Source organism: Somniosus microcephalus, chromosome 12 (genome assembly GCF_052327205.1).
Source record: "Somniosus microcephalus isolate GS21.2 chromosome 12, FLI_Smic_1.0, whole genome shotgun sequence".
In the NCBI taxonomy this organism is placed as follows: Eukaryota; Metazoa; Chordata; class Chondrichthyes; order Squaliformes; family Somniosidae; genus Somniosus; species Somniosus microcephalus.
Window position 1 is genome coordinate 54,642,162 of NC_140998.1, and position 14,363 is coordinate 54,656,524.

At 43.2% G+C, this 14,363-nt stretch overlaps 1 protein-coding gene across 1 annotated transcript in view; it reads left to right on the forward strand.

The window, feature by feature from the left end:
• The window catches only part of LOC147109199 (potassium channel subfamily K member 10-like), a 52,816-nt gene extending 39,250 nt beyond the window's left edge, over positions 1–13,566 (forward strand). The window contains exon 7 of the mRNA XM_086002898.1: positions 10,990–13,566. Within this exon, the coding sequence (XP_085859024.1) occupies positions 10,990–11,595 (606 nt within the window). The 3' untranslated portion in view covers positions 11,596–13,566. The remainder of the gene's footprint in view (positions 1–10,989) is intronic.
• The last annotated feature ends 797 nt before the right edge of the window (positions 13,567–14,363 follow it).

Consider the following 14,363-nt stretch of genomic DNA (forward strand, 5'->3'; position numbering starts at 1 on the left):
GGATATCATTGAACCATGTTCGTCGCCCTGGCGGGCTCAAGTCGTCATTGTCAAGAACCCTCTAAAACCTCACAAACAGCGACTATGCATCGATTATTCGCAAACCATCAATCAATATACCGACTTGGACGCCTACCCATTGCCACGCATTGATGATATGGTTAATAAACTGGCCGAATACAAAGTGTTCTCAACTTACGATTTAAAAAGTGCCTATCATCAGTTACCCTTGAAGGTCTCAGATAAGCAGTACACAGCCTTTGAGGCTAATGGACGGCTGTACCAATTTCGTCGCCTCCCATTCGGGGTTACTAATGGAGTGGCTGCCTTTCAACGGGCAATGGATGGCCTGGTTAAGCAGGAAAACCTAAGGGACACTTTTCCCTATCTTGATAACATTACCATTGCAGGTCACGATCAACAGGAACACGACTCCAACCTCCAAAAATTTCGGGATGCCCTCCATCGCCGTAATTTGACCCTGAATGAATCCAAATCTGTTGAGTCGCAACCGACCATCAACATCCTTGGCTACTGCGTAGGCAATGGTATCATTAAGCCAGACCCAGAAAGACTTCGCCCGCTCCAAGAGCTCCCGTCACCTAAGAATCCGGCTTCTTTACGTCGGGCTCTCGGTCTGTTTGCATACTACGCTAAATGGATTCCTCATTTTTCGGACAAAATCCAACCCTTGCTGCATGCTAGATCATTTCCACTGGGAACAGCGGCTGTTGCAGCCTTTAACCTTCTCAAAAAACAGTTGGAGAAAGCGGCTCTTCACTCCATCGATGAGAATCTCCCTTTCGTGGTTGAATGTGATGCCTCGGAGGTGGCGATCTCGGCTACTCTGAATCAGGAAGGTCGTCCTGTAGCATTTATGTCCAGGACCTTACAAGGTGCCGAGCTACATTATCCTCCGGTTGAGAAAGAAGCCACAGCCATCATAGAGGCAGTACGGAAGTGGAACCATTTTCTAGCTCGCCAGCACTTTACATTGATCACGGACCAACGATCAGTCGCCTTCATGCTCGATAATCGAAAACGAACCAAAATTAAGAATAATAAAATACAACTTTGGAGGATGGAACTGGCCTCTTTTGGTTATACCATTCTCTATCGGCCTGGCAAGGAGAATGTGGCCCCGGACACCCTCACACGGGCATTCTGCTCCACTATGTCATCCTCCACTCTCATGGATGTCCACAATGGTTTGTGTCATCCTGGCGTTACGCGCATGCTACATTTCGTACGATCACGGAATCTCCCTTTTTCCACTGGAGATGTAAAGAAAATATGCTCAGAATGCCGGCTTTGTGCGGAATTAAAACCTCAGTTCTTCCGCCCCTCAGCTGGTATACTCATACATGCAACCCAACCGATGCAACGACTTAGCATCGATTTTAAGGGCCCAGTGCCCTCTTCAACTCGGAACACATATTTGCTCACCATGATCGACGAATATTCACGTTTTCCGTTTGCCTTCCCCTGCTCCAATATGCTGGCGTCCACAGTAATCTGCTGCCTTGAGCAGGTATTTTCTCTCTGTGGCATGCCGGCTTATATTCACTCAGATCGGGGTCCATCCTTTATGTCGAGGGAACTCAAGGACTACCTCTCAGAACGGGGAATTGCTACAAGCAAAACAACACCATACCATCCCATCGGAAATGGGCAGGTAGAGAGGTATAACGGTATCATCTGGAATTCCGTACGTCTCGCTTTAAGATCTCGGGGCCTACCAGACCAGCAATGGGAAACAGTGCTTCCGGATGCATTGCACTCTATACGGTCCCTGCTTTCTACAGCCACAAATACTACACCTCATGAGCGGTTCTTTGGATTCCAGCGTCGCTCATCTCATGGGACATCACTCCCGTCATGGCTAACTACTCCTGGACCTGTATTACTCCGAAGATACGTTCGGACGTCTAAAAATGACCCTCTCGTAGACGAGGTTGAACTAACCGATGCCAACCCCACCTATGCAAACATACGATATTCCGACGGCCGAGAATCTACCGTATCATTACGGGATCTGGCTCCCTGCCCACCAGGACCTAGTGGGACATTGGGTGATGGCATTTCACCAGGAAACTCTTGGGACCTATCGGGTACCCCTCTCCAGGATCCTGATCGGACACCAACTAGCTTGGTGCCGGTAGAACCCCGTGCTCAAGGTTGCGACCCTCCCAGTACCGCGCATGAAAGTACTGATCCGCCACAGACCAGCTCTGCACCTCCCTCTGAACAGAGGCAGTCCGACTTTGAACCTATTGGGGCTCGTACTCGAAGCCATGATCTCCCCGACCCTTCACAGGGCAATCCAGGCCACACAGACTCTGACCAATGGCCAACCGCATGTAAGCGGACCAGCGACCCTCTACGACGGGAATCCAAACGGGTGCGACTCTTCCTTGTTCGGCGGCTGCGGACCAAAAGGTAGACCACAGCCTTCTAATCCTGCAGGAGGGAAGAATGTGATAAAAATGCTAACTTCCGGGAAGTTATGTCATCACTTCCTGTGAACTATGAACTGTGAACTATGAACTGTGTACATACCTCACTTCCTGTCATATGTCACTTCCTGTTGGACTGGTATAAATACTGGTCTGTTCAGTATTGTAAGAGGCTTCTACCAGAGGCATGGTAAAGACCTCTCTTGTATATAGTGTGTTTATAAGTTACTTAAAGCTTACTTTAAAGTTACTTGATGGTAAGTCTCCTTTTTCTTACATCAGGCGCCTCCTGCGCTTTTCTTTCTTCCCCGCCGAGTTAAGATGGCGCCTCCCGCGCTTTCCCGCCGCTGCCGCTGCTGCCAACGCTGTTCTCCGCGGTTCCCGTTGCGACCTGCAGCTTTTCGCGGTACTTCTATTTTTTTTTATATATCGCTTCAATAGTTTCTCCGTTACTTGGAGAACCGCTCCCGTCGTGGAGCAGACCCTCTGGGACTTTCCCCTCCCTCTGCTCGGTCCGAACGCCGACCTGCTTTGCAGCACCGGCCGTGCCCTGAGTGCTCCACCCTCTCTCTCTCTTTGCTTCTGCTTCCCGACTCGCTGCCCGGCCCCGTTGCAGAGCCACCCGATCGAGCTCTAGCCCGCCGCAGCCCAGGAAGGATCAGTGCACTACCTGCCACCAGCTCGTTTAGCTGGTGAAACCACAGTTTTTTGTTTTTTTTTGCTTCTGGCTTCTGGCTTCGGCCTTCGTCTGAGGAATCGATCCCCTTGAGGTGCTGCCGAATTGCAGGTAAGTTCGTTTCTAACTTGTCGCCACTGTTAGATCCGTGTGTTAATGGAGACACGGATTGCAGGAGTTGATTTAACAAGTGTTTACTGAACAAAGTCTGGAGGTGAACTAACTACACAAGACGCTACACAGGCTTATATACCCGAGTGGTCACTACTGGTACTACAGTATACAGGGGCTTCAAAAACATAGTTCCTCTTAAAGGTACATACACTACATGAGGTTATGCACTTTGGCAGAAAAAATCAAAGAGCAAGTTATTATCTAAATGGAGAGAAACTGCAAAGTGCTACAATACAAAGGGATCTGGGGGTCCTGGTGCATGAAACACAGAAGGTTAGTACGCAGGTACAGCATGTGATCAGGAAGGCCAATGGAATCTTGGCTTTTATTGCAAGGGGGATGGAGTATAAAAGTAGGGAAGTCTTGCTTCAGTTATACAGGGTACTGGTGAGGCCACACCTGGAATATTGCGTACAGTTTTGGCTTCCATATTTAAGAAAAGATATACTTGCTCTCGAGGCAGTTCAGAGAAGGTTCACTCGGTTGATTCCGGAGATGAGGGGGTTGACTTATGAGGAAAGGTTGAGTAGGTTGGGCCTCTACTCATTGGAATTCAGAAGAATGAGAGGCGATCTTACCGAAACATATAAGATTGTGAGGGGGCTTGATCGGGTGGATGTGGGGAGGATGTTTCCACTGATGGGTGAGACTAGAACTAGGGGGCATAATCTTAGAATAAGGGGCTGCCGTTTCAAAACTGAAATGAGGAGAAACTTCTTCACTCAGAGGGTGGTAAATCTATGGAATTTGCTACCTCAGAGAGCTGTGGAAGCTGCGACATTAAAAAAAATTTAAAACGGAGATAGACAGTTTCCTAGCTGATAAGGGAATTAGGGGTTACGGGGAGCGGGCAGGGAAGTGGACGTGAGTCTTGGTTCAGATCAGCCATGATCCTATTGAATCGCGGAGCAGGCCCGAGGGGCCGTATGGCCTTCTCCTGCTTCTACTACTTATGTTCTTATACAAAATGTCCGATACAAAAATCCTTGGGGCCTGCACTGATGCTTACAGGTTGTTTTCCCTGGTAAACATGGCATCAGTCACTTTCTTTATACAAATGTACATTAGTTTGTCTGGCAGATGTCCCTTGCAGTGACCAGGAAGGATCCTGTTGCATAGCAATTTGATGCCATTGAAACCTTTACCGTTAGGTGAGAAGCTACCCCAGTCATTGATGTTGTCTGTAAGACGGCCCACAGCACAATCATTGCCTCTGCAGTTAAGTGGAGGCAGAAAAGTCAGCTCTCCTCTGACTTAATCAGAGAGGAGTGTCGTAGTCTATAAATACAGGTCCTAGGATATTGATGGGAGTGAAGTTGCTGCCCCGGTGAAGATTTTGCCTCCTCATGAAACTGATCTCCTCATCAAATTCATGCAGCACAATGGGAAGAACAATTGCAACTGAAGGCTTTAGCAAAAAGGCAGAAATGCACAGGCCAAAAAGGCTATGCAAGAAGTTAATTGCAGTTGTACTTAAATCTTTCTGCAAAGAAAATACCTACAGTTCATCACCAACTCAAACCTTGCTTCAAGGACTAGCTTTAAGCAGGCGAGACCCATTTAACTATCATTTGTATGGGCGAGGTGTACTGAGGTAGAGATTTACCAAAGTCATGAAATGTAATTAAAACTAGGGTTCTGTTTACCGCTAGCACAGCTTTCTTTGGCTCAGAAAAATCACGTCACAAAATTCAGAGGCAAAGTATCAGGCATCTGAGTTTGTGACATACCCATCATCAGTGAGGTGCCACAATGCCTCATAAAATCAGAGTTATAATGCAAGGCTTCAGTACTAACCACGACTGTACCTCAAGGGATAACTCAAAAGCCAAGGACGCCACAGATATTGATGAGGGGCACTATCTGCAAAAGCTCATAAGCAGCCTATCGAGGATGATACAGTCACCCTGCATTGCATGGCACTAGTTTTGAGAAGTCAGGATGTGTGGCATTTTATGTTGGATCACTCTTCTTTCACCTGTGGGACCTGCTCAGACAGGTGTAATTAAAGTCTTCACTCTAATGGGCTCTCTAGACTGAAATTAAGTCAGGGTGTCTCCGTTTAGTACCTGGGGATTTAAAGTCAACAACAAGGAATTTCCCTTAGAAAGCATTAATTGGCTCGCAATATTGTTATTTGGTGATAGATCCCAAAGGTAATTTTTAAAACCTTGAAGTTTTGTGCCAGCAGAATCGAAGATAACTGTTCATTTTTTTTAAATCTAGAGCTTATATTGCAGTCCTCATTCATTTAAATATTTTGTTCCGTTGGTACATTTTAAAGACTTTGTGAAACTCAAAAGGAAAAGCTCCATTGTACATATTAATGAGTAGATGGTTCAAGAAATGGGTTAAGTCTCCACAACTTAACCACTAAATTGTAGTGTTTGTTTCTTTGCTTCATCACTCTGCACTTTATGTGGTTAGGGAATTGCCTTAATTGAACAATTCTTATCTGAAGTAAGGGAAACAAAATGCTCAATCTACCGCTGGAGAAAAAATATTTTGGCAGTCCATCATCCAAAATAAATTGCAAAACAGTTTTGCTTCTGTTCATACAGAAGTTCCAACATTTTGCAAACTTTCCAAAATGGAAAGATTTAACAAACTCATCTACAGCTTTAAAATATCACAGGGGGGAGAAAGAACCTGCAAGATGATGATAGAATGCAAACTGGTGCCAGTCGTTCTTGAGCATATTCTCACTATAGTACAGGGGCCACAGGCACTATTTAAGAAAACAATTTCTGCCAACGCCATAAGTGATTGGTGGGAGGACATCTACTGGGCAACATATTACAGAAGCTAACTGCAGAGACACTGCAACATCTGACTGGAAGACACTTCACGATAGAGTGAAAAATAATGGAGATGGATAGAAAATATATGGAGGGGAGGGAGTTGGAAAGGAACAAAGCAGGGAAAGGGTGGAAGAGAAATAGTAAGGGAGAGATAAGGTAAGGTATTGTAAGCAAACAATATAAATGTTATAACCAAGAAACATGTAGAAACAGTGTTTCATACTTTACCTTGGTGTGATTGTGCTCATGGCTATCCAGGAAACTGGAAAAATACACAGTGAATACAGGTAAAGACTGATGAGAAAGAATTGAAAATCTGAGTGCAATAAATCAGCATGACCTCTCTGATGCCTCAGCTGGGTAAGCCAGTGAATAGCTGAGCCACATAGATCAGGAACTCCAAGTTCAGTCTCCAGTCTATGCAGGGATTGCTGATTTCAGTGTGAGCATATGGATGTCAAGGGACAATAGGATTGACTCAGCAGGCCAGGCAGCATCTGTGGAGAGAGAAATGGAGTTAATGTTACAGGCCGTTAACTCTGTTTCTCTCTCCATAGATGCTGCCTGACCCGCTGAGTATCTCCAGCGTTTTCTGTTTATATTTCAGATTTCCAGCATCCGCGATATTTTGCCTTTGGCAATAGGATTGAACTTGGTTGTGCTGCCGCCACTGTCAAATAGTTTGTTGACACCTTCTGGGGAGGGGAGAGAAAAAATGGAGGAAACAAAGCATTTTCACAAAATGTGAGGAGTTCCTTGTCCTCGGTTCCCCCATTTAAAAAAAAATTAAATTCTGCTACTGACTCTCTTATTTTTACCCTCATCAATTTAAAGGAATGCAAAATCAGAGCCGTAAGCCCAAGTTTTCCTAACCAGTACTTCCTGCGAGTGCTGCTCGTTGCCAGGAGCATCTGATTGGGAAATTAGCCCTTATACTTTGTAAATTGTTAGGGAAAGATCAAACCGTTGTGAAATAACAATTGAATAGATCTTTCTTTAGTTATTAAAATACATAAAACTTCAAGCAGGCTGGAAACAGCACCAAGTTTTTAAACAAACTTTCAAATTTTTCCTGTCATTTTTTTAAAACCCTGAAACAAACCTTGCTTTTTTAATATGCAGAGTGCTGACAACTTGCATGATTGACAGAAAAACTAATGGTGCAGCTCCTAATTTATTGATTAAGCTTTGGATGCCAAATTTATCAAATTTTACAGTTTTCAAGGAGCACTAAATCCTAAATACTGCTAGAGCAAAATAAATGAGGGTGCATTAGCAATTCCCCAAGTGAACTGAGAACAATTTGCTATGGGTTAGAAAGCCAATTTACGCTGGTTTTTCCCAACCCAAACTAGTTTTTAAATTGGTTTGACGCCTTTTGATGTTCTGATATCACGACTTCATGGTGTTTTAGGAATGTTCCAGTATATTGTACACTTTTGAACTCAAACTGCAGACCACACTTACACTGTGGTCTGGGGTTTTGCAGTTTGTAGGTGAAAATCCCAGCTGATGGCAATTTCACTTCTAATTTTATAGTGTGATCTGTAGTCAGATCACTAGTATAGTCCTTGCTTCTTTAGTGCTGCACTAAAGTGGAAATCACTTTGGAGTGATGCTAAAATTTGCGTGCAATTATACGCTTAAAATATTCTATAGAAATATAGCTTTAACACCAGTTACTTGAAAGATGATTAATATCAGTAATTAAATAGGCTGAAATTTTTGACAACCAAAAATATTGAGCTGAAAGTTTGCAGGACTTCCACTGGTCTCCCGCCATAACTCCAGCAGAAGCCCAGCAGAACACCCAGTGAAACCCGGTCACACTAGGTCGCCACTATTTCTGAGAGTACGCTCATTGACTTTTCAGGGGTAGAACATCCAGCCGCCCCTTAGAAGGCAAATGACTGGCACCGGATAGGGCCAGGGGTTGAGAACATTTTTAATCCGGGAATTTCTGCTCCTGCTACAGTTGGGACCCGGCATTGTTAGGGTTGGTACACCAAGTGTGTGGATCCATCTTGGCTACCACAAGGGAGTATGTGGGCTCCATTAGTGGGGTCCGAGCAAGAAAAGTGGCCTGGACCATGAAGCCCTCTCTCAAATTTATTTTAAAATATTGCCCAACCAGCTCCCTTGCTCAGAGGGGTGAAAATCTAATGGCTGGGGAGCCAGGTACAGAGGAGATCTAAATAAGGGAATAACAGGGGCAAAGGCAGTGTAAGAGAATACATTAGTGGCTAACATAAAAGGGATCTCAGTCTTTTTATAAACCTATAAATAGTAAAAGGATAGTCAAAGGAAGGGCGGGGCCGATTAGGGACCAAAAAGGAGATCTTTTTGTGGAGGCAGAGGGCATGGCAGAGGTAGTAAATTAGTACTTTGCATCTGTCTTCTTAAAAGGTTGGCAGTACTGAAAGTAGAAAAGTCACTCGGTTTGGATGGGTTGCATCCTAGGTTACTGAGGGAAGTAAGAGTGGAAATTGCAGAGGCTTTGGCCAAAATCTTCCAATCCTTCTTAGATATGGGGGAGGTGCCAGAGAACTGGAGAATTGCAAATGTAACACCACTGTTCAAAAAGGGGGAGAGAGATAAACTCGGCAATTACAGACCAGTCAGCCTAACATCGGTGGTAGGGAAACTTTTAGAGACAATAATCCGGGACAAAATTAATTAGCACTTGGAAAAGTATGGGTTAATAAATGGAAGTCAGCATGGGTTTGTTTAAAGCAAATTGTGTTTGACTAACTTGATTGAGTTCTTTGATGAAGTAATGGAGAGGGTTGATGAGAGTAATGCGGTTGATGTGTATACGGACTTTCAAAAGGTGTTTGACAAAGTACCACATAATAGACTTGTTAGCAAAACAGTGGCAGCATGGATATTAAATTGGCTAAAGGAACAGAAAGCAGAGAGTAGTGGTGAACAGTTGTTTTTCAGACTGGAGGGAAGTATACAGTGGTATTCCCCAGGGGTCGGTATTGGGACCAATGCTCTCTTTGATATATATTAATGATATGGACTTGGGTATACAGGGCATAATTTCAAATTTTGCAGATGACACAAAACTCGGAAATGTAGTAAACAGTGAGGAGGATAGTAGCAGAATTCAGGAGGACATAGACAGACTGGTGAAAAGGGCAGACACATGGCAGATGAAATTAAACACAGAGAAGTGTGAAGAATGAGGAGAGGCAATATAAACTAAATGGTACAATTTTAAAGGGGTGCAGGAACAGAGAGACCTGGGGATATATGTACACAAATCTTTGAAGGTGACAGGACAAGTTGAGAAGGCTGTTTAAAAAGCATACGGGATCCTGGGCTTTATAAATAGAGCCATAGAGTACAAAAACAACTAAGTTATGCGAAAGCTTTATAAACCACTGGTTAGGCCTCAGCTGAAGGTGTCAAGGCCTTGGAGAGGGAATAGAAGAGATTTACTAGAATGGTATGAGGGATGAGGGACTTCAGTTATGTGGAGAGACTGGAGAAGTTGGGGTTGTTCTCCTTAGAGCAGAGAAGGTTAAGGGGAGATTTGATGGAGGTGTTCAAAAGAGGGGTTTTGATAGAATAAATAAGGAGAAACTGTTTCCAGTGGCAGAAGGGTCGGTAACCAGAGGACACAGATTTAAGGTGATTGGCAAAAGAACCAGAGGCGACATGGGGTGGGGGGAGAAAATTTACACAGCGGGTTGTTGTGATCTGGAATGCACTGCCTGAAAGGGTGGAGGAAGCAGATTCAATAATAACTTTCAAAAGGGAATCGGATAAATACTTGAAGGGAAAAAATTACAGGGATATGGGGAAAGAGCAGGGGCGTGGGACTAATTGGATAGCTCTACCAAAGAGCCAGCGCAGACGTGATGGGACAAATGGCCTCCTTCTGTGCTGTATCTTTCTATGATTCTATGATAGGGGTGAGGGAGCCCAGGCAACCCTCCCTATGGAGACTGTAGGAAATGTGGCAGCCAAATTGTGCACAGCATAGTCCCACAAGTAGCAATGTGATAATGACCTGATAATCTGTTTTAGTGATGTTGGTTGAGGGATAAATATTGGCCAGGCCACTGGGGAGATCTTCCTTGCACTTCTTCAAAATAGTTCCATGGGATCTTTTACGGCCACCTGAGAGGGCAGAAAATGCCTTGTTGAACACCTCATTTGAAAGACGGTACCTCAGACAGTGCAGCACACCCTCAGTACTGCACTGGAGTGTTGGCCTAGATTATGTGCTCAAGTCTCTTGAGTGGGACTTGAACCCACGACCTTCTGACTCAGAATCGAGAGTGCTACCCCTGAGCCACGGCTGACATTGGCCGTGATCTTGGTGTTACTGTCAAGATTGCAACCCGAGGAATTTTGGGGACTTTGTTTTTATTTTTTGTTATTTATTGATGATTTTTGCCCTATGTCAGAACCATTTCTGATTTGCTGACATGTATAACAAATGGATTTAATAGCTGGTCTTCTAAGTTATCTTCTATAGTTATGACAGCTTAAACTGTAGAACTGTTTATTTCCCTCAGTCCTTTCCTTCCTTCTGGAACCTTCAGACTTTTAAAAGTTTGCCCTGGTGTCACCTAAACACTGATTTGCTTTCTCTTCCCCTTTATTCATTTTGGTTTTGGTGCTCTGCATTACAGGCCTTGACCCTTTACCATGGTTGTTTATTAAAGGAGTAACTAAAACTGTGGCAAGGAAGAAACATTGACACTGCCACAAACACACACACAGCTTTTATTTTTGTTCCTATTTTGTATGTAAAGTTGTCTTTATTTAACACCATTGTTGATCTTGCATATACTACTGTTGGTGTGTTACTGAGTCACTCTTCGTGTTTGTGTAACAATAAATAATGATTCCTATGTGGCTGCAGGTTGGTGAAATTAAGGCTCACGCCGCTGAATGGAAAGCAAATGTGACAGCGGAGTTCAGGGAAACACGAAGACGATTAAGTGTGGAGATTCACGACAAACTTCAGAGGGCAGCAACCATCCGAAACATGGAGCGAAGGCGGCTTGGCTTGGACCAACGAGCTCATTCCCTGGACATGCTCTCCCCTGAGAAACGGTTAGCGTTTGCGGGTCTGGAGACAGGTCAATTCAAGGCATCATCTCAGGAAAGTATAAATGGCAATTCTAACAATCTACAGCAGGAAGAAACAAAGCATTATGACAAGCACATGCAAGGAGCTTCAGAAGACAACATCATCAATAAATTTGGATCTTCAGCAAGAGGGGCCAAGAGATACAAAAATAAAGAACTAAAGAAAGAGATACCAGAGGATGTTAGAAAAATATATGAAACATTTGGAAATTGCACACTGAATGAAGAGAAAAAGGAACAGGAAATAGAGAAAGAAAACAACACAGATGTTCCAGCTATAACAAGCTACGTTCAGCATCCAGAAGTGGAGGATGACCGACTACCTAATGAAACCAAAAATCCAGAGAATAGGAAATTACTTGAAAAAAAGATATGAAAACACTTTGGTGAACAATATAAAAAGTTGGGAGATTTTTTTAACTACTGACATGTGCCTTATCATTTTAAAAATGTGAGAAAACCATTTTCATACATGCATGGTCTACACAAACCTTTAGATTGATTTATTGTGCCACTGTGATATACCAAATATCAAACATCGGCTTGAATTAATCTGTTTGATCTATGGGAATATGTTTGAAGACTATCTTAATACAAACTTGAAAAAGTTATACGTGGACCACTAGTGCTCATTACCAATGCAGTATATCTGAGGAAAGAAGTGGATGGCTCTGTATATTGTTAGCAGAAGTCCCACAAAATCTCTGTACATGTTTATTACTGAGAGGATTCAGCTTTGGAATATTTATTTCCACTAATTTATTATAAACTGTTCTACAGTTTTTAAACAAACGTCAGTTTGTTTTAGGAACCTTGTGCATCTACTTGGCGTGTGCTGTATGACCCTTTGAAGATGTTACATTTCTGAGGGACATGAGAATTCTGCATACACCGTTGCAATATCCTGGTGTAATTGCTGAAGACTGACATAAGCACTCAACGAAAGACCACAGTCTGCATGTCCATATCTTTGTAATTTAATAAGCAACTTCTTGGACTGATCTTGATAAACGTTGATTTCGCAGGGCTCCCTTGTCCTGCTTTTACAAAGTTTCCTATATTAGGTTTTAAAAAAATATAGGGCGTTGGGAATAATATTACACAAAAGTAATAATTCAAAGAAAGCATGTTGGTGTATGGATCTATGATCATCCTCTTGTTGTCTGTGATTCTTCTGCAATTAATACAATTAATTGGTATTGGTTCTTGAAAATTAACATCAATAAAATGAAGACAGAGCCTGATAAAATTAAGCAGGTATTTTTAATCCATGTTGTGCCATTTTTGTTGTTTCCCCATACTAAGACTACCACCCTCTATTCAGCTTTCTGCTGAAGAGGCTTGTCAAACAGGTTAGACACCCCGCAGTTGCCTAGAGTGCAGGTGCTGCAGTTCAAAAAGGATATTCTCCCCGGGCCAGACACTTCTCCTCTGGAATGTCTCATTTAGCAGCCTGAATGGGGACTGATGCTTGGATTCATATTGCTACCTGGTATATTTATGTCAGATATTGCTGGGTCTTGAACCTGCAACTTCAGCAATTTGAAGGGAGTGGTTTAACTGATGCAAAACGCAAAGACCTTGACAATCCACGGAGTGAGGGACCGCATCCTCGCTTATGTGCCGGTATCTGCTTCCCCCGCTCCTTGGGACTCCGCCGCTAACCACACCAAAGTTCACAGGATTGGGGGGAAAGGGCTGCAAAAGTTGGGCCTTTGATGGTTTAGGGGGTGTATTCTGCCTTCTGGCGGAAGAATCTGGAAACACCAGTTGAAGCTCTCCAAGCTGGGAGGCTGCCTGGTTTATTGCCTCCTCCCCCGGAAAGGGAAACAAAGGCTGCCCCCAGCACCCCACTGGGTCAGGGAGCCACTTGTAATATATTAAAACATTTATGGCCCCTCATCTTTGGGAACTCAGGCTCTGATCCCAACCTGAAGCCCCAGGTTGGCTCCATATCTGTTGGCGCAGGTACACCTGGTCTCCCCAGATGCTGTGGCCCCACACTGGGGTCCCGGCTGGGGTGTGGGAACTCTTGACTTGGGGAGGCCCTGCCCCCGGCGTATCTGAGTCCCGGCTGATTTTGTGACTCCTGTTAAAAGTTTCAGCAGGGGTGCGCCAGAAAGGCCAATGAATTTCAGGGCCAAATTGTATGTGTTTTTTAAGTGTAGAAAATCAAAGAATCATATTTTAAAACAGCACTGGAATAATGTACGATCATTTACGACTGGTCAAGTGAGAAGGATCCAATGTTATTGGTAGAGCGTTTCTAATGAATAATCCAATTTTCATATTTTATTTCTGTGAAGTTGTACAACTATTTTTTTACTAAAAAAATTAATAACTTTGAGATGTTTTCTTACTGTGATTCTTTGATGTCAGTGTTGATGACTGTATTGTATCAGAACTAAATGATTTTATGTCCAGAAAGTAAGAGATAACTAATGTTCTATAAACCCATTGAGCCCTAATTTATATGGGAGAATATAAATCGCATTCTGAGCTCCTCAAAAGAATAGCATTCCTAAGTGTTTGTGTTATGTCATTATATGGCATTACTTCAATACTAAAGTACAATGTGAATTCTGCTAAGCTAAAAATGAAATTTTCTGCTGAAACATCAGAGAGAAATGACAACACACAGTGCAGGAAATTTCGAGGGCAATTTATCCTAACGTATTTTTAATTTGTTTTTTTTCCCAAAACGGTAGCACGGCACCATAACCGCACCTGACAATTTTTCATGATATTTTACAGAAAAGGAATAGACTATTGACAACTAAAAGAATAAGAAGTTACTTCAAAGTTGCTGATAATGCCAGACTCTGGGGATTCCCACAACCTTCCTCCTCCAAAATGCTCAAACACAAGGTTTAGTTTCATTACACTGGCACTAAAATGCATTTGCAGATCTCTGCTGTTGGAAAACATAAAATATAACTGCGTCTTACTGATTTCCATGAGATTTCTCTGACCTCAGTGTTTGAGCAATCATCAACTGTGGCATCATGGATATAAGAGAAGAAACCGTTAGGAAAAACTTTGAAGATTAACAATTGACTTTGAAGATTAACAATTGACTATCATTGAATAGGACATTTCTCCCACTGTTATTGATCTTACTTAAAATTATGTAATTGTCACCCA